Source organism: Gymnoscopelus microlampas (assembly GCF_963454915.1).
Source record: "Gymnoscopelus microlampas genome assembly, chromosome: 21".
NCBI classification, from domain to species: Eukaryota; Metazoa; Chordata; class Actinopteri; order Myctophiformes; family Myctophidae; genus Gymnoscopelus; species Gymnoscopelus microlampas.
Window position 1 is genome coordinate 2,687,623 of NC_139958.1, and position 25,600 is coordinate 2,713,222.

The window sequence follows — 25,600 nt, forward strand, 5'->3', positions numbered from 1 at the left end:
AGGTAAATAGATCTATCTGCCAGACACCACCGACCCCGCATGACTCACTGTATGATGACTCATACAATCTGACACACAGAATAATAGATTACTTCACCGTTCATCCACTTAAGCCCTGTTTTATACCTCGCTCGCTCGTACGTACCAACGACCTCGGTTCGTGCGGCCAAAACAGGCAATCTACAAGCTCACAACGCGTCGCGGAGCGACGCGTTGTGAGCTTGTAGATCGTCTGTTTTGGTCCTGTATATAATGACATGCCAGACATAGGGAGACGCTAGGTTTGAGACTGAGAGCCGATAACCTCATCTGCAGACAGAGAGACACACACACACACACACACACACACACACACACACACACACACACACACACACACACACACACACACACACACACACACACACACACACACACACACACACACACACACACACACACACACACACACACACACACACACACACACACACACACACACACACACACACACACACACACGCACACTCTCACACACACACACACACACACGCACACACGCACACACACACACACACGCACACACACACACACACACAGCCAGGTATTTCTGTACTCGAGAGGACATCAATGATTTACCATGGCTATTCTAAATCATAAATGCCATTTTTTTTTTTTACATCTTTTTCTTGCTAGATTTTAAACTCTAAACCTACTGTTCTTCACCCTCAACACCCACTCTCTGACGGGGACACTGTACCGACAGTGTATTCGTTCTGATACTCTAAATACTGTTTACGCTCCTGGTCTAATTGGGATGTTTGTCTCTGCATTCATTGCTGTTCTAATGTCCATGCTGATCATGATGACAATACTGTACTGGTACCAGTGGTGTGAAGTAACTAAGTACGTGTACTCAAGTATTGTACTTGAGTACAATTTTGAGTTATTTTTTTTACTTTACTGGAGTATTTCCAATTTTCAGTACTTTTACTTCTACTCCACTACATCTCAGAGGCAAATATTATACTTTTTACTCCACTACAATTATTTGAAAAACACCACTTGTTTGATCTGTATCCTGTATGAGTTCTCTCTCTCCTGGGTCGGCCCGAGTAAACATGTTATTATGAGTCACCATAGGGCTTTGGATTGAGAAATGATGAATTATTGTTTTGTTGTTTTCAGTCGGACACCTATCTGTGCACTGTGGTTCCCGTACCGGCCAGCAGGGAATCTTATATAGGTGAGTATTTTAACCCGGTATTTAACACATTCACAGCAGGGCTCGCGCTAGCATTTTAATCTGCCGGTCCCAATGTCCGGAAGGATTCAAATTCATCATAATTATTTTTATGCATTAATGACAAGCAGGTGCGTAAATACAGCCTAAAGGTCCTTACACACCGGGGGCGATTTTTTCATGCGAATAATACGTTTTTTTTAAAAAACCTTATAAAGTCAATGCAAGCTTCCACATCAGTTTCGCGGAGCGAAAAAGCATCTTTTATTTATTCGGACCGAGTCTGAATTTTGCGTATATTCGCATAATCGCCGGTGTGTAATGACCTTAACACTTAGGCTTACAGCATTATATTTTGGATTGAGCTATTTGAACATGAACCATCATAATATACACATTTTATATAGCAGGGTCATCTTACACAAATACATTAATTACCTACGTTACCATTTGCGCATGCTGCGTGCGTAATGGTTTGTTTCTCAATGATCAATTGCGTTTGAATGCATTTTCTAATCAAAGGGCACTGCACAAAATTGGGCATTTCAGATTAATCCTTCATAACGTGGCTCAGCTGACCTGTTAGGGCAATAAATATAGACCACTACTCACTCACAGGAGGTTATACTGTATAGTTAGACAGTGGATGCCGTCCGTGCGTCTAGTTGGGACAGCCGTGGGAAAGTTGATGAGTTGTGAGAATCGTGTCGTCTCCTCATAGAGCTATTCAGTTCAAAGTGGTAACGTTTTAACGTGTCCACCTCATAGAGTTAAAAATAGGTCCACGATTATGATTAACGTCGTGTTTCACCTCGATGCCATAGTTGCAGTAGCCTATAGCTGTTGTGGAGAGTATTTACGCATCTGTGTTAGATTTCATCTTCAACCTGCACTGTTGTTAAACTGTAGGGCAACTTGCCAACTTTACTCACAAGTGCCCTTGCAGTCGCCTAGTATCTGTGACATATTCTAACTCGTAATGATACAACTTGTGTGTGACAGACTGTTAAATACACAACTTCTTTATATAATGTCGTATGATGATTCACAGCCAGGGGTTTTCTAAAACAGGCTGCAGCCTCTGCCAGCATTTTTAACGATTTTCGTACCTTTTCAAGTAGTCACAGAATTTTTATCTCCAATATGATGGATCCCCTGATGGTTGCTAATCACAGAGGCTTTCACTGTGCTTCCGCAAAATAAACATTTTAATTCATCGCGACCTCCAAGTTCTCTTGTTATACGCTGTTGAAAATAGCAACTGTCTCGCCAAAAATACAGGAGCCGAGATACAGGATATTTCCCAAATACTTTAACCAGGAAGTGAATGGAGCAGCAAATCTTTGGAACACATTATCTCCTGGTTCTGTGTGAAAAAAGGGGGAACAAATAGTGCAGGCAATGTGTTAAAGGTAGGGTAAGTGATATGTTTTGGTTAAAACAAAAGCACTATATTGTGATAGTAATCATTACTATAGAGTGTTTGTTCAGTAACAGGAGTCTCCATGTCTCTCCAGCTCTTTATTAAACCAAACATACATTTTCAGGTGGGTGGCTTGCAACATTTCCAACCAATCAGGAAGAGAGTACCCGTTTATCAGCTTCATTGTCTCCGCCAGGAGACTATGTTTTCGTTCTCGTTCCGTGTGTCCACCAAGCTAACATTGGTCAAGCTTCACGTGACACGTGACAATATGTTGAAAGGGTGTGCTTTGATTGGCTAGCGAGACGCATGACGAAATAGAGACCTCTAAATAGGTGTGTCACTTCAAAACATTGTTTACATGTTTTGAAGTGACATCAGTGCCATCAGCCCAGCTAACATTGGACATGTTAGCTTGGCTGATTGAACATGTTAGCCAAGCTAACATGTTCTAATCCTTAGATGTTCTAATCTAAGAATCAGAACATTTCTAGAAAACTATGGTTAAAGATAGGGCAAGTGATTTCCTTTGGTTAAAATAGCACGGGTCTGCTGGCGGAGACTTAGTACTCTGCTCATTTATTCATCACTTCCAATTGCACATGTTTAATCTGTATCCTGTATGAGTTCTCTCTCCTGGGTCGGCCCGAGGCTCGGCTCAGCCAGAAGAATTACCATACTTTTAGGCGTCCTTCCGTTCCAGAGACAATGGCCAAAACATCTTGAAAACGGACACTTTCGGACACTTTTCGAATGAGTTTTGGCCATTGTCGTCCGTTTTTCTTTAACCCATTAAGACCGGGGACGCATCTGCGTCTCATTTTAAGATTTCTTTGGTCTATTCAAAAATAGCAGATCTACAAGCTCGTAGCGCGGCACCGAGTGCCGCGCTACGAGCTTGTAGATCTGCTATTTTTGAAAAATCGTGAAAATATCTTTTTTATATTTTTTTTTCCGAAAAACTGTTAGGATTTAGAATTTTCTAGAAGCGGCCTCAGGTCTTAAAGGGTTAATAACACGGGCTAGGACACGGGCTAGCGACAAACTAGATACCTGAGTAAAGTTCACTTAGAGCTGCATCCAGCACATACACTGACATGTCCGCTGGCCGTACCGTGAGGCCGGTAGGGGCCGGTGAAATGTCTTTTTTGGGGGGATAATAGATTCGTTTTTTCTTTTTCTTTTTTTCTTTTTTCTTCACAGAACCCGACCCAACTAATTACAGGGTCCCCACGGTCATGAAATTCCTGGAAATATTTTGAAATTAAAAAAATAATAATCCAGTACTGGAAAAGGTCCTGGAATTGATCAAAGGTCCTGGAATTTATCAAGGGTCCTGGAAAAATATTTGGCTATGCATTTTTTTTAATACAAAACATTTTCATAAACATGTATAACATTACACGAAATATGTAACATAAGTAGTTTTTCGCCGAACGGGCTGTGTAACACCCCATCCGCACTGCCAGCGATGCGACGTGATGCGACGTGATGTGACGCGAAGCGAGCGGGCGATGAAATCTCATTCAAATACATGTTTTTGAATGAGACCGCCCTGACCTACCGCGAGCAACAACGAACCGTGCAACGACGTCGTCCACCCCTCCTATTGTCGCTCGCAGGGTCACTATGCCCTAATTTTGCACGAAATGTTGAATGAAATTGTACTATTCTATATTCTATGCTTTATTTTTGCTACACTGCCTATCTTTGGGCATTCTACATAGGACTAAGAGACACATTATTGCGCTGAATGATTGTTTTATAGGCCTGGAAATTGGGCTAATTATTCTGGAAAAGTTTTGGAAAAGTTTCGGAAATTCATTGCTAAAAATGTGTGGGGACCCTGTAATTAGCATAGATTTTGGGGCCGGCTCGAAATCGTCGGGTCGGGTCAGAATCTGAGAACTCTAATGTGTAATGCTGTGTTGTGTAGTGTGTAATGCTGTGTTGTGTAGTGTGTAATGCTGTGTTGTGTAGTGTGTAATGTTGTGTTGTGTAGTGTGTAATGCTGTGTTGTGTAGTGTGTAATGCTGTGTTGTGTAGTGTGTAATGCTGTGTTGTGTAGTGTGTAATGTTGTGTTGTTGTGTGAATCCACAGTGGATTTCGTCCCTCATGCCAGCATGGACACGGCTCATCACATGCTTCTGTACGGCTGCCAGAAACCTTTCGCCAGAACGGGATACTGGTGAGTCTGAGGCCTTTTCTGCCTTTATTCCATAGCACACTAGAGCAGTGTTATTCAAACATTATTCCATAGCACAGTAGAACAGTGTTATTCAAACTTTAGTCAAGGACCCGCAAAATGATATTCAAAAACTTTCACTAATCCTGTGGATTTAAATCCCTTGTGTCTTCTACTCGGTCTCCCAGATGGTCACTTTGTAAATGTTAAACATAGAAGGTTATTTAACTTGTTAACGTTCGCTGCCAGAAAGAACATTCTTTTGTTCTGGATCAAGGACGTTGCTCCTTGTAACAGAGCGTGGCATAATATTGTGATGGACTGCATCCCTTGTGAATACATTACGTGTACTGTATGTTGCATTTCAAATTGTACACTTTTTATAAGATCTGGGATCCATATTCAGCTTATATTGGACCTACGCTGTCCGCCGCTGTGCTTGGGGGATTCCCATACCAGCCCTAGCCTTCCTGTAGGAAGCATTTTGCCCTGGCTAGTGTCCTTGTGCCTCTGGTAACCGATGTTTTCACACAATGTGTACAAAATTACTGTACACATTGTCTTTCCTTTCCTTGTTGGGAGGATGTCGATGGCCGGGAGGTGTTCCCTTTGATCATGTTCTTACTTTATCTTCATTCACTTTTCAATGTATTTTATTAATGTTGTGTCTGAGCTGTTTTGTTGTTTTAATATTTATTGTTTGTTTGTATGTTTGTATTTTGTATGTCCATTGAAAAAGCAAATAAACATATTTTGCAAAAAAAAAAATCACTAATCACTAATCACAAAGTACAAAAGGTTAAAGTAGTTAGATTGACTATTAACTAATATTGTTGGGGACCCCATGGAACTTCCCCAAGGACCCCTGGGGGTCCCCAGATGCCACTTTGAGTACCAAGAGAGAGAGACATTCACCGCACATTCACAGTTCACACACACCCGTTCACATACACACACATTCACACACACATTCACACACAGACTAAACCATGCCAGGCACCAACCTGCCTGATATCAAAATTTTACTTCAATGCAGGGGCGTAGCCACGGGTGGGCATAGGTAGGCCTGGGCCCACCCATTTGGTTTTTCTGCCCACCCAAAAAAATGTTGAAAAAATAAAAGAAATTAAAAATTATATATATTTTTTATATCATATTCAGCCATTTTGATAACAGCGTATATATATATATAGGTATCTGAAATCCGTCACAAACCCGCAGAAAAAGTGTCAAAAACCACGAATAACCACACATTTTCACACGCGTGCATGTGTGCCCGCCCGCAACTCCCGAGGCCCAGCCTCGGCCAGCGTTCTGGCTACGCCACTGCTTCAATGAAAAAAGAAATCATGGAAAAATGAAAAACTTCAATAAATCTTGCATGTGTTTTTTTTGTAGGGATTGTGGGACTGAGCACACCTGTGACGACGAGGCAGCCATCATGTACGCCTGGGGACGCAACGCACCCCCCACCAAGCTACCCAAAGGTGGGTGGCACTGACCTTTCATTGTTCTAAACCCACCAAGCTACCCAAAGGTGGGTGGCACTGACCTTTCATTGTTCTAAATCCCGGTGATAGCACAGCATCAATATCATGTCATTCAAAATTAGGCATCACTGAACTCACGATAACGATTCGAATCACGATTTGAGGTTCACGATACGATGTATCACGATTTGTTTAACTGAAATTATTTTCCAGACAAATGACCGATTTTATTATTGCTCTTACACAAATCCAGTATTTTCTTCTCTTTTACATATATTTTTTTTTACAATACTGTGTTTTCTCTCTTATCCTCTTTTCAATACAGTAGCAAATGACTGAAAACTCTTCATCAGTTCTCTATAAGCAGCCTTGAACATAATGGCGTACGTCCGTGCTACTTCCAGGTTGCATAATAGTGACATCACTGTCGAATCCTTGGTATTATGATCCTAGCCTTTTCAACGTTTTCCAGTGCCGTCACCACACGCTGAATTTAGATTTCTTTCACGCTAACTCGAGTTTTCCACCTGTCCAAATGTTTCTTCTGGCTATTTTTCACATCGAGATTCACTTTTTAATTAAATCGATTTAAATCGTCACCCGTTTGAATCGATTTGAATTGATTTAGGATAAATCGTTACATGCCTATTCAAAATGGAATCTGAGCTCGTAGCTTCCACCTGTGTGCATGTCATAGGCACTGATCCTGTGGGGGCCTCGGGGCTAAAGCCCCATGCCAGAAATGACCAGCCCCCCCCCACCACAGTCTCAGATTTGGGGGCCCAGATTCACAGTACCATTACAGTAGCTCACTGGCTCCCCGTAGCGGCTCGCATCCAGTTTAAAACCCTGGTGCTAGCCTATAGGGCAGTCAAAGGAACAGCTCCTCCTTACCTCCGGGCTATGGTCGAGGCTTACACCCCTGCCTGACCACTTCGGTCTGCCGCCACGGGGCGACTGATTGTCTCGTCGCTCAGGGGTCCTTCTGGCCGATCAACACGGTCACGACTTTTTTCTGTTCTGGCCCCACAGTGGTGGAATGAACTTCCCACTGATGTCAGGACAGCAGAGTCACTGATGTCAGGACAGCAGAGACACTGATGTCGGGACAGCAGAGACACTGATGTCGGGACAGCAGAGACACTGATGTCGGGACAGCAGAGACACTGATGTCGGGACAGCAGAGTCACTGATGTCAGGACAGCAGAGACACTGATGTCAGGACAGCAGAGTCACTGATGTCAGGACAGCAGAGACACTGATGTCAGGACAGCAGAGTCACTGATGTCAGGACAGCAGAGTCACTGATGTCAGGACAGCAGAGACACTGATGTCAGGACAGCAGAGTCACTGATGTCAGGACAGCAGAGTCACTGATGTCAGGACAGCAGAGTCACTGCCCATCTTTCACCGCAGGCTGAAAACCCACCTCTTCAGGAAACACTACCCTTCCTCTCTGCCTGGCCTACTTGTTGTTAACTAGTTGTACGAACTCTTGTTTTATTGTTGTATTGTTTCATTGGATCTTGTTTAGTCGATACACTTATTTGTTTTACCTCTTGCTCATTTGATTTTGCTATTTTGTCTCATCTGTTAGGATGAGAAAGTAGGTAGCTGATATATGTCACTTTTACCGTAGCGCTAGGTATACTCTTGGTTTTTACTCTCTTGAGGATTATCTGGCACAGTAGTTGTGAATGATCAAACTGTACCTTTAGACTGAATGTGTCCTTTATCCTCATCTTGCACTAATGCACGCAACCTGTTTCACCAGGTTTTATTTGTGTTGTTTCTCATAAGTTGTTTCCCCGCCCCGCCTAAACCTCTCTGCTTCCTCCTGTGTTCATCATGTGACCTCTCTGCTTCCTCCTGTGTTCATCATGTGACCTCTCTGCTTCCTCCTGTGTTCATCATGTGACCTCTCTGCTTCCTCCTGTGTTCATCATGTGACCTCTCTGCTTCCTCCACAGACGTGGGCTTTAAAGTGGGAGGGGCCACACGGATCTCTTACTTTGTGCTGCAGATCCACTATGGAGACGTGCATGCTTTCAGAGGTGACACACACACACACACACACACACACACACACACACACACACACACACACACACACACACACACACACACACACACACACACACACACACACACACACACACACACACACACAGCAGCTTTTAAATAGCTGGGGGGAATATGTAAACTAAATGTTTTTGGCACGGTGTTGGGTATGGGCAAACAAGTTGGGCTGGCCCCCTAGTGGTCTGTTTGCAGAAACCACACTATTACACAGGTCCGTATAGTGCAGGGGTCTTCAACGTTTTCAGGCCAAGGACCCCCTAACTGAGAGAGAGAGATGAAGCAGGGACCCCCCACTATATATTACATAAAATTGTGTTGCAGATTAAAGCTTTTCATAGATGTTGGATTCATTGTTAATGTGTATTTTCAGACATTTAACGACTTAAACCGTCAATTACTCTGTACTTGGTCTGCTCTATTTTCCCCTCTTTGCCGAAAATAGCCGATCTACAAGCTCACAACGCCTCGCGCTGCGAGGCGTTGTGAGCTTGTAGATCGGCTATTTTCGGCTAAGGTTGTCCTTAGAATAAGGATGCTAGGGTTCAAGTGGTTAATGTTAAAAAAAAACAATGATCCTATCACACAGAGATTTGGCGGACCCCCTGTAGCAACTCTGAGGACCCCCTAGGGGTCCCGGACGCCCTGTTGAAGACCCCTGGTCTAGTGTATGGTTGAACCCCCAAATAATTGATACAAAATATTTTTCAGTGAATGCTGTAACTATTAGGCATGCTGAATATCATACTAAAACTCTAGGAAAATCTAACTCATTGAAAGGCGTCATTTTCAAGATGGCGTCCGCCATGTCTGCCGGGAGCTTAAAATGGCTAAATGTCAATTACTACTCAACCTAGAAAAGGTGGTTTTAGTGTCTAACCCGTAGGTTTTAAAGATCTAATACGTGTCACCTTGTGCCGAGTCTTTATGAATTCCCTCCCAAGCTTGTGAGCTTGTACATCTTGTAAAAGAGTTGAAATCTCTCAGTAAATACATGTCTCTTGTGTGCAGATGGACATAAAGACTGTTCAGGAATCTCCTTGACAATGACCACTAAACCGTAAGTATGATATCTGTGTGTATTATAACCTTTAACTAATGTGTCAGTTGAAACATGCACATTTTTCCTGGGAAAACCCAAGCCAGTTCAGTCAGTCCATGCACGCACGCACGCACGCACACACACACACACACACACACACACACACACACACACACACACACACACACACATGCACTTTCTGAGCACTTTCTAAAACAATAAGAAAAAAGAAAGAAAGTGTTATAATAAAAAAGGAACAGTTTTGGACGTACACGGTTTCCTCCAGACAGCAACTATATAGTCGTGTGTGCGTGTGTAATGTTGTGTATATCTATTTGTATTTATTCCAGGCAGCCATTCATTGCTGGCATGTATCTGCTGATGTCTGCGGACACAGTGATTCCTCCTGGAAAGAAAGGTATGTACTGTATGTGTTCATTCATATTCATTAAAGGTACATTCATGTGTTCATACTCAATCAATCAATCAATCAAACTTTATTAAGGACACATGGTCCATAGCACATTACAAAAAAACATACAATACACAAACAACAGAGGCGGACATAGTGTCCACATTAAAATCACAGATTCATATACAGGCTTACACGCCGATGGTCCCACAGTTTAGAAACAAACCTGACCGAGCTCAATAAAGGGTTATTCAGGATTAAAATGATGCTGTTGGCAGAATCAGACAGCCTACACATACATTTGTACATGAGGTTCCGCAGCACAGCGGAGCAGGTGGGTACACCGATACTGACGGACATGTTGTCTTGCACGGCTGCATGGTGGGACTTTAAACAGCAGTCTCATACCATCATTATTAAGATACGTTGAGTTTCTGCATACTGCTCTTTCTGTAGCGCCGCCACAAGTGGGCACATAATCCAATCCAATCCACTTTATTTATATAGCACATTTCACAACCAGGGTTTACGAAGTGCTGTACAGAAAATAATGCAAAATACACTGTTAAAACATGCTAAAAACACACAAAAAAACAAATAAGACATAGACCACAGAAACTCTCAAGCGGGGTTCAAATGCCGAGGTATAAAGGTGCGTCTTAAGCCGAGATTTAAAAGTCTCAATGGTGGGGGCCCTTTTAACATGGGGGGGGGGGGCATTCCATAGTGTGGGGGCTATGGCAGCAAAGGCTCGGTCGCCTCTGGTCTTTAAGTTGGTCTTTACTGTGACCTCAAGGTTTAGCTGGCCGGCAGACCGCAGTGACCTTGGGGGGGGTATAGACCTTTATGAGGTCAGAGAGGTACTGAGGTGCTAAGCCATTCAGGGATTTAAAAACAAACAATAACATTTTAAAATCAGTTCTGAAGCGAACAGATAGCCAGTGGAGTGAGGCCAGCACGGGCGTAATGTGCTCACGCCTACTGGTTCCTGTCAGGAGGCGTGCCGCAGAATTTTGGACCAGCAGCAGGCGTGCCAAGGAGGCTTGATTTAGCCCGACATACAACGCGTTACAGTAGTCCAGGCGTGTGGAAATAAAGGCGTGAATGACGCGCTCAAAATCATTGAAAGAAAGAACTGAACAAACCACGTGGCTGAAACAATCTTCTTAATATTTCCATGAAACATTTCTACGTGTATTTGCTGTAACCAATTTCCTGTGTGTTGTCGTCCTCAACTTCCACCGTGTACTGTATATCTGTAAGTGTCATAACTCATACATATGACAGTAAACATGTTGTCGTCTCCTCCACAGTGACTACTGCAGACATGGCCTGCGAGTACGACTCCTATCCCATCTACCCGTTTGCCTTCAGGACCCACACACACCAGCTAGGTCCGTTTTCTATCAACTCATGTACACGTAGGGTCTACAAATCAGTGATTCTCAAACCTTTTTGAATTTCAAGGACCCCCCCCCCCCAGTTTGGTGTCCATTAGGACCACGGGGACCCCCATAATTCTTGAGAGTGCACAAATGGTTACGGGTCCATTTGGTTCCATTTGTACACTCTCAGAGTTACAGACCTGTAAGGGTCCATTTGGTTCCTAATACTTTTGCTCTGGGGACCCTCTGAATCTATTCAGTGGTCTAAATCCACTGAATAGATTTAGAGTCTAAATCTATTCAGTGGATTTAGACCACTGAATAGATTCAGAGGGTCCCCAGACCCTAAATTTTAGACTAAATTTTAGACAAAACAGTTAGAGAGTGTTCTGGGCCTGTCTGTGTAATTAAATAGTACTTTTCATCACAGATAAAGTTGTATATATATATATATATATATATAGTAGTGTTTCATGTCACACGTACAGCAGAGTAGGGGTCTCAGCTCAGTGGACTTGTGGTTAGAGTGTCCTCCCTGAGATTGGGAGGTCAGCAGGGTCATCAAACCAAAGACTATATATAAGTAATTGGGACCCAATGCCTCCCTGTTTGGTCCACAGCATCAAGGGTTGGACAGGGGGGTAAGTCCCTGTGACTTGTCCAGGGTAGTAGTAGTGGTATGTAATGAGTATTTTGTGTCAAAGGTAAAGTAATATGTATTATATGCATTTTCTGTCACAGGTAAAGTGGTGAGTGGCTACAGGGTTCGAGATGGCAAGTGGACTCTGATTGGACGACAGTCTCCGCTGCTACCACAGGTATATGTCATAGAAATATGAACGTGGATGTAATCATGACCAGAGCATGAGAGACACAAGATCATCAAACACACAGCCGTCTGTCTGTCTGTCTGTCTGTCTGTCTGTCTGTCTGTCTGTCTGTCTGTCTGTCTGTCTGTCCGTCCGTCTGTACATACATAAATAATTGATTCATTGTGTTTAGGTCTGTCACAATTATTGCATAGCCGATCTACAAGCTCAAAATCTTTGAATATATATATATATATATATATATATATATATATGTTTTAAAGCGAACATTTATAACTCTGATCTGTGCTGAGATGGGGGTCCACGGTCAAATGCATATGTAAAAATCACACCCTGTGTGAAGGAAGCGGCGTCTTTGATGAGCCCCGTATTGAATATTGATGTTGTCATCATCACTATTTGTTTGTATACACACGGACATACACCCGGACATACACGCACACGGACAAAGTCAGATATAGAGCGGCTGGCGCCGCTGGAAATGTTTTCTAAATCCTAACAGTATGTTGCTATATCAGTGGTGCTCCAATGACCCCCATCTCAAAATGTATTGTTCCAGGGACAATTCCCAGGACAATCCCCCCCCCCCAGAAGCAAAGATTTGAGTTACAAATGTTCGCTTTAAAACATATATATCCAAAGAGTTGCCAACATTTTCAAGAATAGCAGATCTACAAGCTCATAGCACGGCACATATGAGCATGTAGATCTGCTATTATTTGAATAGCCCAAAGAAATCTCTAAATGACACAGATGCGTCCCCGGTGTGATGCTGGTGTTTTGTCCCCTGCAGGCGTTCTATGCAGCCCAGCAGGGGGTGGACGTGGTGAGAGGGGACACGGTGGCAGCACGCTGTGTGTTCACTGGAGAGGGCAGGACAGAGGACACCTACATCGGGTGAGTTCTGACACACACCAGTGTTGATTTTGACAGAAAATTTTTATTTAGTTTTAGTCATATTTTAGTCATTCTGAAATGTTTTAGTTTTTGCCTAGTTTCAGTCGACTAAACATCATAAGATTATTGTCGACTAAATCTACAGTTGATTAAGTCGACTAAAATGTGTGTTGGCGGTGCCTTGATGGCGTTGTGATGGCTGATTTTACACTTGGTTGCATGCTGAAAATAGCTGATCTACAAGCTCACAACGCGTCGCGCCACTAGTCTTAGTTCTACTGGATCTCTTCTCCTCTAGTCCCTCACTGACATTCTAGTCTAGTTTTTATTTGTTGACGAAATTGTCAATATATTCAGTCATAGTTGTAGTCGTCGTAGCTTAGTTTTTATTTAGTTTTTGTCAGTAAATAAAGGCAGTCGACGAGCATTTTTCGCTTTTTTTAGTTTAGTTTTAGTCTACGAAATCAGCACTGACGCGCATACTGTACACGTCACCATATTCTGACCGCGTCATTTTGCACACAATAACTTTGTCACGTCGCAACTTGCCAGATAAGATCCCTGTCTCTGCCGCTATACGCAATTACACAAATAGGTTGTTTTAGGTAGGGAGAGCAGGTTTGTGGGGTGTGTAATTGATAGATAATGATATTTTTTGGGGCTGAACTACTCCTTTTAAGCCAATTTTAATATAAGAAGATTGACAGGGTGCAGGCAAAGGGTGACGACGTTTCCATGATGTATCGTTGTTCTTCTGGACAGACAGACAGATCTTTATGTATCGTTGTTCTTCTGGACAGACAGACAGATCTTTATGAGGGAATTCAGTTGTCATGGCATCACTGCTGCAGTAGAGAAACACATGGTCACATACAGAAAAAACTAAAGTGTGTGTGTGTGTGTGTGTGTGTGTGTGTGTGTGTGTGTGTGTGTGTGTGTGTGTGTGTGTGTGTGTGTGTGTGTGTGTGTGTGTGTGTGTGTGTGTGTGTGTGTGTGTGTGTGTGTGTGTGTGTGTGTGTGTGGGCAGGGGGGGTAATAGGTAGGTAATGAAAGGAGCAAACAGTGATTAATAAAAAAAAGGTAAAGGACATGCACATCCCAAACCCAAGCTTAGGTTCAGGTGCTGAGCGACCAACTGTGAGCAGAGAAAAGCAAATAAACGCTCCTCGCCCAATGAGGGCTCCAATGCGAACATGCTTTATTGCACCAAAGAAAAAGCTGTGACATTTCGAGCTCAACAGTGTTAATTTGGTCAAACTAAAACTATGACGAAAAATGTTGGTCGGCTACCTTTTTTCACTGACGAAAACTAAATAAAAACTAAGCTATGATGACTAAAACTGAGACTAAATATATTGACAATTTCGTCAACAAATAAAAACTACACTAAAAGGTTAGTGAGGGATCTAGCGGACAAGAGATCCAGTAGAACTAAGACTAGTGGAGAAGAGATCCAGTAGAACTAAGACTAGTGGAGAAGAGATCCAGTAGAACTAAGACTAGTGGAGAAGAGATCCAGTAGAACTAAGACTAGTGGAGAAGAGATCCAGTAGAACTAAGACTAGTGGAGAAGAGATCCAGTAGAACTAAGACTAGTGGAGAAGAGATCCAGTAGAACTAAGACTAGTGGAGAAGAGATCCAGTAGAACTAAGACTAGTGGAGAAGAGATCCAGTAGAACTAAGACTAGTGGAGAAGAGATCTAGTAGAACTAAAAGACAAGTCATTTTATGTTTGGTTGTGCTCGGGTGTTGCGCTCTGAAAATAGCAGATCTACAAGCTCACAACGCGTTGCAGCAGGACACGTTGTGAGCTTGTAGCTTGACCGGCTATTTTCAGCTTGCAACCGAGTGTAAAATCAGCCATCAAGGCACCGACAAAAGAAATAAATAATACATAATAAAATGATAAATAAAATCAACTGTAGATTTAGTCGACTCTAATCTTAGGATATTTAGTCGACTAAAACCAGACTAACAGTAAAACATTTCAGATGACTAAAATATGACTAAAACTAAGTGACATTTTATTCAAAATATTCTGACTAAAACTGAATCTAAATTTGCAGTCAAAATTAACACTGAAGCTCAAAGCTCTTCCTGACGTTACAGCTTATTTTTTAGTCACAGCTTCGTCACTACAGCTTTCTTTTGGTCAATAAAGCATCATTCTGTCACATTGGAGGCCTCAGTGTGCGAGCGTTTATTAGTTTTTCTCTGCCATCGGCGACTAAGGCATATAGGAATACGGAATACATGGTCACGGCTTTTTGTCTGTTCTGGCCCCACTGCAGTAACAGGAGTCTCCTTGTCTCTCCAGCTCTTTATAAAACAGAAAATGCATTTTCGTTTCAGTTTCAGTTTCATTTCCAATTTTATCCAATCAGGACAGAGAACTCAATCAGGATACAGATTAAACAAGTGAAATTGGAAGCGATGACACTAAGAAATGAGCAGGCAAGATTGGAACTGGAACAATATAAAAATGAAGCTTAAAAATTGGTACTTTCTCCTGATTGGCTGAGATTTTGACACGTGATTTTGACACCTATAGTATAATGTATATCAATTTAGGGGTCCTTGGCATGAAAAAGGTTGAAAACCACTGCTGTAATGTAATGAATAAATGACCAAACAACGAAAGGAGATGTATGATGCAAAAAAAAATACAGTAGGTACAGGTACTAACTCATTATCTGCCAAAAACGTTTAGAAAGTTTTGAATTTAGCTATTGCCTGCCAAAAACGTTTTTGGCATTTTTTCCGTTTTTCCGTTCGTCACAAAGAACCAGGAGATAACATTGTCCAAAAAGTTGCTGCTCCATTCACTTCAATATTAAAAAATAAACGGACAAAAAATAATAATAATAATTCTAAGTACTAGATTAGAAAACACTGGCAGAGGCTACAGACTGTTCTAGAGAAACTGTGACAGTCTAAGAGCTAGTAGGTATAATGTAATGAAATGTGTTTTTTTTTTAACTGTATTTTTCAGAGGTACAGCAGGAGATGAGATGTGTAACTTCTACATGATGTACTACATGGAGAGCAGACACAGCACTCCGTACATGAGCTGCATGGATCCTGGCAGCAAGGAGCTGTTCAGACACATCCCTGCCGAGGCCAACGTCCCCATTCCCGTCAGCCCGGGAAACACCATGTCCATGGCTCACATGAGCCACGGTGCACACCAACAAGGTACAAAAATACCCCATGTCCATGCCTCGTGACAATGTACAAAAATACCCCATGTCCATGCCTCACGACAAGGTACAAAAATACCCCATGTCCATGGCTCACATGAGCCACGGTGCACACCAACAAGGTACAGTGGGAACGGAAAGTATTCAGACCCCCTTACATTTTTCACTATTCGTCATATTGCAGCCATTTGCTAAGATCATTTAAGTTCATTTTGTTTTCCTCATTCATGTACACACAGCACCCCATATTGACAGAAAAACACAGAATTGTAGAAATGTTTGCAGATGTATTAAAAAAGAAAAACTGAAATATCACATGGCCATAAGTATTCAGACCCTTTGCTCAGTATTGAGTAGAAGCACCTTTTTGAGCTAATACAGCCATGAGTCTTCTTGGGAATGATACAACAAGTGTTTCACACCTGGATTTGGGAATCATTTGCCATTCCTCCTTGCAGATCCTCTCCAGTTCTCTCAGGTTGGATGGTGAACGTTGGTGGACAACCATTTTCAGGTCTCTCCAGAGATGCTCAATTGGGTTTAAGTCAGGGCTCTGGCTGGGCCACTCAAGAACAGTCACAGAGTTGTTCCGAAGCCACTCCTTCGTTATTTTAGCTGTGTGCTTCGGGTCATTTGTCTTGTTGGAAGGTGAACCTTCGGCCCAGTCGGAGGTCCTGAACACTCTGGAAAAGGAAAAGATTGCGATTATCTCAAATAAGTGCGATTTGATTTGTGACGGGCCTGGCATCATTCTGACATCATTGTGTTTCTCTTCCAAAGACGGTCCAGAGAACACGTCCAACTCGGGGCCGAGAGAGCATGCAGAGAGAGCAGATGATGAAGGTGAGTCTCTGAATGATCACGTATTATTCGACCCATTAACTCTCTCAGTGCCAAGCCCCGAGTTATCCCGAGTTTTTTCTGAATGCCCTCAGTGCCACAATGAAAAAAATCCTGAGTATTTTTGAGAAAAAAAATAAATATATATATTTTTTTTTTGAAAAAATGTTCAGAACCCAAGATATCATCATCTGAAGATGTGCAGCTCCATCCACTCTTTGTTGAACTTATAACTGAAAAAGGCTGTATCTCGCTTCCTAAGCACTTTTTTTTACTTTGAAAAAAAAGAAAAATGTGCTGGCAGTTTAGAGAACATATTTTTTTATTTCATTGGCACTGAGAGAGTTAAGACCAGGAATGCATCTTTGTTCATTTCTAGATTTCTTTGGCTATTAAAAAAATAGCAGATCTACAAGATCGTGTATGAGCTTGTAGATCTGCTATTTTTTGGAAAAATAATCGTGAAAATGTGTGCAACTCTTTGAATATATGTTTTTTTAAAGCGAACATTTGTAACTCAAATCTTTGCTTCTGGGGGAGGTCCCTGGAACAACATATTTTGAGATGGGGGTCCGGGGCCAAAATACATATCACTTTGTAAACATGTTATGTACATTTGTAGAATCCCTAGAAGCAAAGATTTGAGTTACAAAATGTTTGCTTTAAAAAAACGTAGATTCAAAGATTTGCAAATTTGTTCATGATTTATTTCAAAGAAATAGCAGATATACAAGCTCATAGCTGTGTCATAGCTGGCTATTTTTGAATAGCCTAACATCTAAAAAGACAGACCCCGGTCTTAATGGTTTAAATAAGGCCCCCAAAACTGGTGTTTTGTCGCTCAGGGGCAGAAACCTTTTATCTCCATATATCCCTTTTTTTTTGGTGACAATTAATGCCCTACCGTCGTACAATCGTATCACGTAAAAGTTGCAAAAATAGCAGATCTACAAGCTCACAACATGTCGCACCCTGAACACAAGCTTGTAGAAAAATATTTAAAGATTTTGAATATCATTTTAACAACATACTGTACATCTTGTATGGGGGGGGGGGTCCCTCCCCCTCCCCCCTGGCACAAAATATTTTCAGATGGGGGTCCACGGCCAAATACATATTAATTTGGGGGTCCTTGACATGGAAAAGTTAGGAAGTACCATGTCAGCACTCTCTCTGCTGCCATAGAGAGGGGGGGCGGGACAAGTTTCGGAGTGTTGCACCGAATGTGGTGACCTATGGAATTCTGTGACCGGGAGCTGTTCCACCCCGTCCACCCCCCTGTCCGCGGGGGGTCCATACGTATAGTTTTGGGAGGTCCTTGACATGAAAAGAAGTTTGGGCACCATTGATATTATGGAGACATAAGAGAGTGTTTCAGAAAACTGTTAGGATTTAGAAAACATTTGTGGAACCGTATCTCAGGTCTTAATGAATTATAAGTCAGATGGATTACTGGAGAAATGTATACTGGGGGGGGGGGTGGGGATGGGGGGGGGGGGTCCCTGCTTCATCTCTCTCTCAGCCAAGGGGTCCTTGGCCTGAAAAGAACGTTGAAGACACCTTGCTCTAGTGAAACGCAAAGCTAGCTCTCTACAGCCATGGTTCTCAAAGTGGGGTCCGGGGACCCCCAGGGGTCCTTGAGGGGGTTCCAGGGGGTCCCCAGCTAAATGATGAACAGGAACCAAATGGACCCTTATGGGTCTGTAACTATGAGAGTGTACAAATGGGACGAAATGGACCCTAACGGGTCCATTTGGTTCCATTTGTACAATCTTAATTAACATTGATTTTACAATGTGAATTGGGGTCCCAGAGGTATAAATGCCATTAAATGGGGGTCCGTAGCCCTAATGCATGTCAAACTGGGGGTCCTTGCAATTAAAATAGTTGAGAATCACTGCTAGAGAGCCGTAAAAAACCTTCTCTTATTGGGGTCCCTGGCTTATCTTTTCAAGTGGGGGTCCGCGAGGTAATAAGTGTCAATTAGGGGGTCCTTGACATGAAAAGGTTTGAGAACCACTGCCCTACAGCATCCAGCGAAACTCTCCCTTCTCCTTCTCCTTCTCCTCCTTCTCCACTCTTTGGGTTCTAACGTCACCTTTCCTTATTCCACTATCTGCAGCTTGACCTCTACGCAGCACCAGTGTTAACTTCCTCCACTAAAACTATGACCAAACATGTTCGTCCTCTACCTTTAGTCACTGAATGAAAACTAAATACAAACTAAGCTACGACGACTAAAACTAAGACTGAATATGTTGACAATTTCGTCAACAAATAAAAACTAGACAAAACTGTTAGTGAGGGATCTAGTGGAGAAGAGATCCAGTAGAACTAAGACTAGTGGAGAAGAGATCCAGTAGAACTAAGACTAGAGGAGAAGAGATCCAGTAGAACTAAGACTAGTGGAGAAGAGATCCAGTAGAACTAAGACTAGTGGAGAAGAGATCCAGTAGAACTAAGACTAGTGGAGAAGAGATCCAGTAGAACTAAGACTAGAGGAGCAGAGATCCAGTAGAACTAAGACTAGAGGAGAAGAGATCCGGTAGAACTAAAAGACAAGTCATTTTATGTTTGGTTGCGCTCGGGGGTTGCGCTCTGAAAATAGCTGATCAACAAGCTCACAACGCGACGCGCTGCGACGCGCTGTGAGCTTGTTGATCAGCTATTTTCAGCATGCAACCAAGTGTAAAATCAGCCATCAAGGCACCGCCAACATACATTTTAGACGACTAAATCAACTGTAGATTTAGTCGACTAAAACTAGACAAAAACTAAAACATTTCAGATGACGAAAATATGACTAAAACTAAATGGAATTTTATTCAAAAGACTATGACTAAAACTAAATCGAAGATTTATGTCAAAATCAACACTGCACCGCAGTCGGTAGCGCTGTCGCCTCACAGCTAGAAGGTCCTGGGTTCCATTCCCGCCGGGGACGCTGTGCGAAGCTGGGGGGGCGTGTTCTCTCCTAAAGGTGATAAGACTCACTCCTCATGCTTTGAAGGAAGCATGAGCTCAGTTCGGGGATATCCCCAGGCTGGCAGAGGTAGAGTAGCGCCCAAGATTACAAGCTTATAGGCATTGGCACTGGGTGAAAAGTGGGTTGTAAAAATCGTGGGATAGAAAAATTAAAATACAATTTAAAAAATCTCAACCCTGCACAGCACTGCTTCTCCCTTCATGCTTCTTCTCTGTCTCTCTCTCTGTCTCTCTCTCCTGTGGTGTTTCTGTCTGTCTGTCTCTCCTGTCCTGTCTGTCTGTCCTGTCCTGTCCTGTCTGTCCTGTCCTGTGTGCACAGGTGACTTCTATTCCCTTCTGTCCAAGCTGCTGGGCCCCGCCCCCCCCAGCCAGGACGTACTAGTCCACCGCGCTCATAGGTACGAGTACGACCGGCCCCCCACCGGCCCAGCGCGGGCGGGGGCCCAGGCCCAGGCCCAGGCGGCCCACCTGGTGGCTCAGATCGATAGCATAATGCAAAAGAAGGCTCTGGGCTGGCCCAGTCCCAGACTGGGGGGGCCGGCCCGGGAGGAGGACCCCGTGCTGGTGAGGGACAGGGTGCACAAATTCCACCAGCTCGAGGCGTCGTCCGCGGCGGCCCGGCCACGAGGGGGCGCTACCGCTGACCAACAAGGTGGGTCGGTCATTCCCATCCCCCCCCCCCCCCCCCCCCCGCGGGAATTGTCTTTTTCTGGTGCCGTTTTAAAACCCGTTCAAAACGGGGGGGGGGGGGGGGGGGAAACGCATTCCGTTGTAACCACTTCATCCATATTTTTTTATACTTTGGCCTATACAAAAATAGCAGATCTACAAGCTCGTAGCACGGCACCGAGTGCCGTGCTACGAGCTTGTAGATCTGCTATTTTTGTAAAAATCCTGAACATTTATGCAAATCTTTGAAAATATATATTTTTTTCAAAGCGAACATTTGTAACTCAAATCTTTGCTTCCGTGGGGGGGGGGCCCTGGAACAACATATTTTGAGACGGGGGGGGGGGGGGGGGGGGGGTCCGCAGCCAAATACATATAATTTTGGGGGTCCGTCTAAGCACCACTGATATTATAGCTTCATATGTTTTTTAGAAGACACGTGTAGAATGCCCCAGAAGAAAAGATTTGAGTTACAAATGTTCACTTTGAAAACATAACAGGGTATCGTACGGATTGTAAGGATTAGAAATGAGGTAGAAGATGTACCACCCAAAAACAAGGGAAATCCTGGGTCTTGCTTGAACCCTGTGCATTTGGACTGCCTGGGCTCACAACGCCTCACATTGCGAGGCGTTGTGAGCTTGTAGATCGACTATTTTCAAAATAATCTTATGTTATTTGACAATTTGGCCAATGTTTTAGACAGAGTATAGCTGGTTGATTACTTTTGATGCAGTAATTGTCCTTTTCTTTGCTTTCCTTTCCTTGGTATTAAAAAGGTCTTAAAAGTCCTTGAATTGTCACTTTACTGTCATCTGGGGACCCCTCTAAAAATCCTGTGGGGACCCCCAGTGTTGTATCTACATTAACTGTGTTTCAGCTGTTAGTAGTGTATCTGTCAATAAACAAAACATATGAACCTACTGTGTAAATCAGTGGTTCTCCTAGTTTCTCATGTCAAGGACCCCCCGAATTAATATGCACTTCCCTCAAGGGACCCCTGGGGGGACCCTGAGAAGAATGCAAGTTGGGGGGGGGGGGGGGGAACACACCCAGATAGCAGTGGCGTCCATTTTGTTTTCCCAGCTCTGGTTCCACAGATAGAAAGCCTATTCATTCAGCCCATAGAGATTTACATTAATTATTTTACGCCTGATGGAACCAAGCCATCCAGCCTCCTGGTGAATCGTGACTATAAAACATTTGATTGGGTCAAAAAATATTTGGAAACTGAGGCCAAAAGAGGCCCTTTTTTATTTATTTTTTATGAATGGGCTTTCTATCTGTGGAACCAGACAACCCGTCACTGCTATCAGTGCAGGCTTAGCATTAGGGCTTTAGGTGCTGAAGCACAGGGCAGCAACCTTGGGGGGGGGAGAAAGTGAAAGAAGACTCGACTATCGCTGAAAAGCGCAGAAATTTAGAAGCAGCTGCTGCTGAAGGATTGCCCTGACTGCTGTGCTCTAAGATTTTTACGGCTCTCTAGCAGTGATTTCAACCATTTTAATTTCAAGGACCCCCAGTTTGACATCCATTAGGGCTACGGACCCCCATTTAATGGCATTTCTATCACTTGGACCGCAATTTATATTGTAAAATCTATGTCAATTTAACTCTGAGAGTGTACAAATGGAACCAAATGGACCCGTTAGGGTCCATTTGGTTCCATTTGTACACTCTCAGAGTTACAGTTTCATAAGGGTCCATTTGGTGCCTAATCTATCATTTAGCTGGGGACCCCCTGGAACTCCCTCAAGTACCCCTGGGGGTCCCCGGACCCCACTTTGAGAACCAATGCTCTACGCTGTGCTAATTCACTGTAACTAAAGTGTGTGTGTGTGTGTGTGTGTGTGTGTGTGTGTGTGTGTTTTATTTACATTTTTGGAAATAACAAATTGCAACAGGGTTAAATCAAAAGGCACAAAAATAACAAGTCCATTTTTAAAAGCATATCGGCAGATTGTGGGGCTCTCAAGTGGTCGGGGGGGGGGCATTCCACAGCCGTGTGTGTGTGTCCGTTTCCTTACGGAAGAATGTTTGTTTCCCTTATCCATGACTGTCTGACAAGTATGTCAACTGAGGGATGTTAACAATGAATCTATAATCGATTTACTACCGTTAAGAATTTAGTCAATTTAAACTCTTTTTTTTTCTCCTTCTTTTTTGTCTAGTGAAAGTTACAGGTATGGTGTGTGTGTGTGTGTGATATCAAATGTGAGCTTACCATAATCACAGTCATCCTTAACCCATTGAGACCTGAAGCCGGTTCTACATGTCTCCTAAATCCCAACAGTATTCTGAAAAACGTATGTTTCTATATCAGTGGTGCTCAATCTTTTTCATGTCAAGGACCCCCACAATCATATGTATTTGGCCGCGGACCCCCATCAAAATATTTTGTTCCAGGGACCCCCCAGAAGCAAAGATTTGAGTTAAAAATGTTCGCTTAAAAATATATATATATTCAAAGATTTGCACACATTTTCACGATATTTCAAAAATAGCAGATCTACAAGCTCATAGCGCGGCACTCGGTGCCGCGCTATGAGCTTGTAGATCTGCTATTTTTGACTAGCCCAAAGTGTAAAATAATGCTTTTTTAGCTCAAATCAAAAAATGACACAGTTCCAGGTCTTAATGGGTTAATCATATTCCACAATATTCAAGGGCTATTGGAGAGAAAAATGAGAACACCAGCTGATGCTCGTTGATTCTCGTTATATTAATGCTCTTTGATGCTCGTTATGTACATCGGGGCAATTATGTTTCTGCACTCATTTTCGCTTTCGGGCAAGAATTTACCCTCCGGTCCTAAAAAAAAAGCCACTTATCAATTCATCCATTAATAATTGATCGATAAGGTTATCAATGATCAATTAATGAATGAATCGATAATTTGCATCCCTGTATGTAACAATGTTCTGCCGTCTAGGCACTTTGTAACTGGCTGTTTAACTATTGTCTGACTGCACTGTCCTTATGTACAAGGCTTTCTTGTACTTCTGTTTATTATGGACATGGATACATTGTGTGTGTGTGTGTGTGTGTGTGTGTGTGTGTGTGTGTGTGTGTGTGTGTGTGTGTGTGTGTGTGTGTGTGTGTGTGTGTGTGTGTGTGTGTGTGTGTGTGTGTGTGTGTGTGTGTGTGTGTGTGTGTGTGTGTGTGTGTGTGTGTGTGTGTGTGTGTGTGTGCAGGCTACCACCTGGAGGAGGCCACCTCCTGGCCGTCCAGTGCGCTGCAGTTAGGACAGGTGTCGGGCGTGGCTCTGGACACCGACGACAACCTGGTGATTTTCCACAGAGGAGACCATGAGTGGGGCGCCAGGTATGTGTGTGTCACTGAACACATTAAGCGCATCATCATCATCATCATCATCATCATCATCATACTAAGTCACAAAGTGTCTGTCCGCAAAAAAAGAAAGCATTTCTGTCCGCGAACCTGTGTCCGGGGCTTAACCCATTAAGACCTGGAACTGTGTCATTTTTTGATTTGAGCTAAAAAAAAGCATTATTTTACACTTTGGGCTATTCAAAAATAGCAGATCTACAAGCTCATAGCGCGGCACCGAGTGCCGCGCTACGAGCTTGTAGATCTGCTATTTTTGAAAAATCGTGAAAATATGTGCAAATCTTTGAATATATATATATTTTTAAAGCAAACATTTTTAACTGTTTGCTTCTGGGGGGTTCCTGGAACAAAATATTTTGATGGGGGTCCGCGGCCAAATACATAATAACATTGGGGGTCCTTGATATGAAAAATATTGAGCACCACTGATATAGAAACATACGTTTTTCAGAAAACTGTTGAGATTTAGGAGACATGTAGAATCGGCTTCAGGTCTCAATGGGTTAACCCGGGGAGCGATGGACCAGATGGTCCCAGATGTGAGCTACGAGCTTTACGGGCTTGGCTTTACATATCCTGAGAATTGACGAATAGAAAGACGTTCCCGCTGAACCCCTGTTATCCTCGACTGCAGACCATACTGTATAATTAACCACTAGCTCACATAACACACCACCATGCTGTATAACCACTAGCTCACATAACACCACCAGACGAGGACTTAGATCTAATGATGCACAGCTTCCCTGTACCTCCTCGTTCTGTACCTCCTTCTTCCTCTTCTTCCTCTGCACCTTCCTGTCCTCCAAACATGATGATACGATGATCTCCCAGCATGCAACAAACAGCACATCTTACATCTCCCAGCCGGGCATTTCCCCCTTGGCCTCGAGCTTCTTCCAGGAGGAAGTCTCTGGATTGAATTTCCACCAATCACTGAAGGGCCACAGCCACCGAATATGTACAGTACAGTAAAAAGTAAAAAAAAAAAAGTATTGTCATCAAAATGTACTTAAAGTACCCAAAGTAAAAGTACTAAAATGTTTGAAAATGGCCCCCACACATGGCCCCACAAAAAAAATGGCCCCACATCAAGCTCACAACGCGATGCGACGCGTCGATGGGATAAAAGATGTCACACTGAAAAACATGATCTGTGGAGAATATTTTTTTGCGCTCAAATTGTCCTTCTCCTCCTTCCTGGTTGCAGCTCCTTCGACGGCCAGGCCAGGTACCAGCAGAGGTCCCAGGGTCCCATCCAGCAGTCCACCATCCTGGTGGTGGACCCGCTCACCGGAGCCGTCCTCAAGGCCTCTGGCAGAAACATGTCAGTGCATTCTGTGTGCATGGATGAAAGTTCTCAGTCACCACGACCTCATTTCAGTCATTCGGATTCAAAAGAAGCCGGCATGTTTTCTATGGACGCGTGTTGCGCAGCAAAAATAGCCGATCTACAAGCTCTCAATGCGTCTGCGACGCATTGAGAGCTTGTAGAATAGGCTATTTTCCATTATTGTCTCCGCCAGGAGACTATGTTTTCACTTTCCGCCCACCCCCCCTCGGCCAAGCTAACATTGGTCAAGCCTCA

At 43.2% G+C, this 25,600-nt stretch overlaps 2 protein-coding genes across 2 annotated transcripts in view; one reads left to right on the forward strand and one right to left on the reverse strand.

The window, feature by feature from the left end:
- LOC311037333 (uncharacterized protein) overlaps positions 1-25,600 on the reverse strand; it is a gene marked incomplete at both ends in the record, with an annotated part of 559,758 nt that overhangs the window by 185,703 nt on the left and 348,455 nt on the right. The gene's annotated exons all lie outside the window — the stretch shown is intronic.
- Positions 1-25,600, forward strand: part of pam (peptidylglycine alpha-amidating monooxygenase) — a 64,794-nt gene that overhangs the window by 13,295 nt on the left and 25,899 nt on the right. Inside the window, 14 exon segments of the mRNA XM_084046122.1 lie at positions 1,168-1,225; positions 4,747-4,834; positions 6,230-6,318; positions 8,292-8,375; positions 9,412-9,460; positions 9,793-9,860; positions 11,168-11,248; positions 11,981-12,057; positions 12,863-12,966; positions 15,960-16,162; positions 16,948-17,010; positions 20,312-20,644; positions 23,856-23,985; positions 25,223-25,339. Of these exon segments, the coding sequence (XP_083902248.1) occupies positions 1,168-1,225; positions 4,747-4,834; positions 6,230-6,318; positions 8,292-8,375; positions 9,412-9,460; positions 9,793-9,860; positions 11,168-11,248; positions 11,981-12,057; positions 12,863-12,966; positions 15,960-16,162; positions 16,948-17,010; positions 20,312-20,644; positions 23,856-23,985; positions 25,223-25,339 (1,544 nt within the window).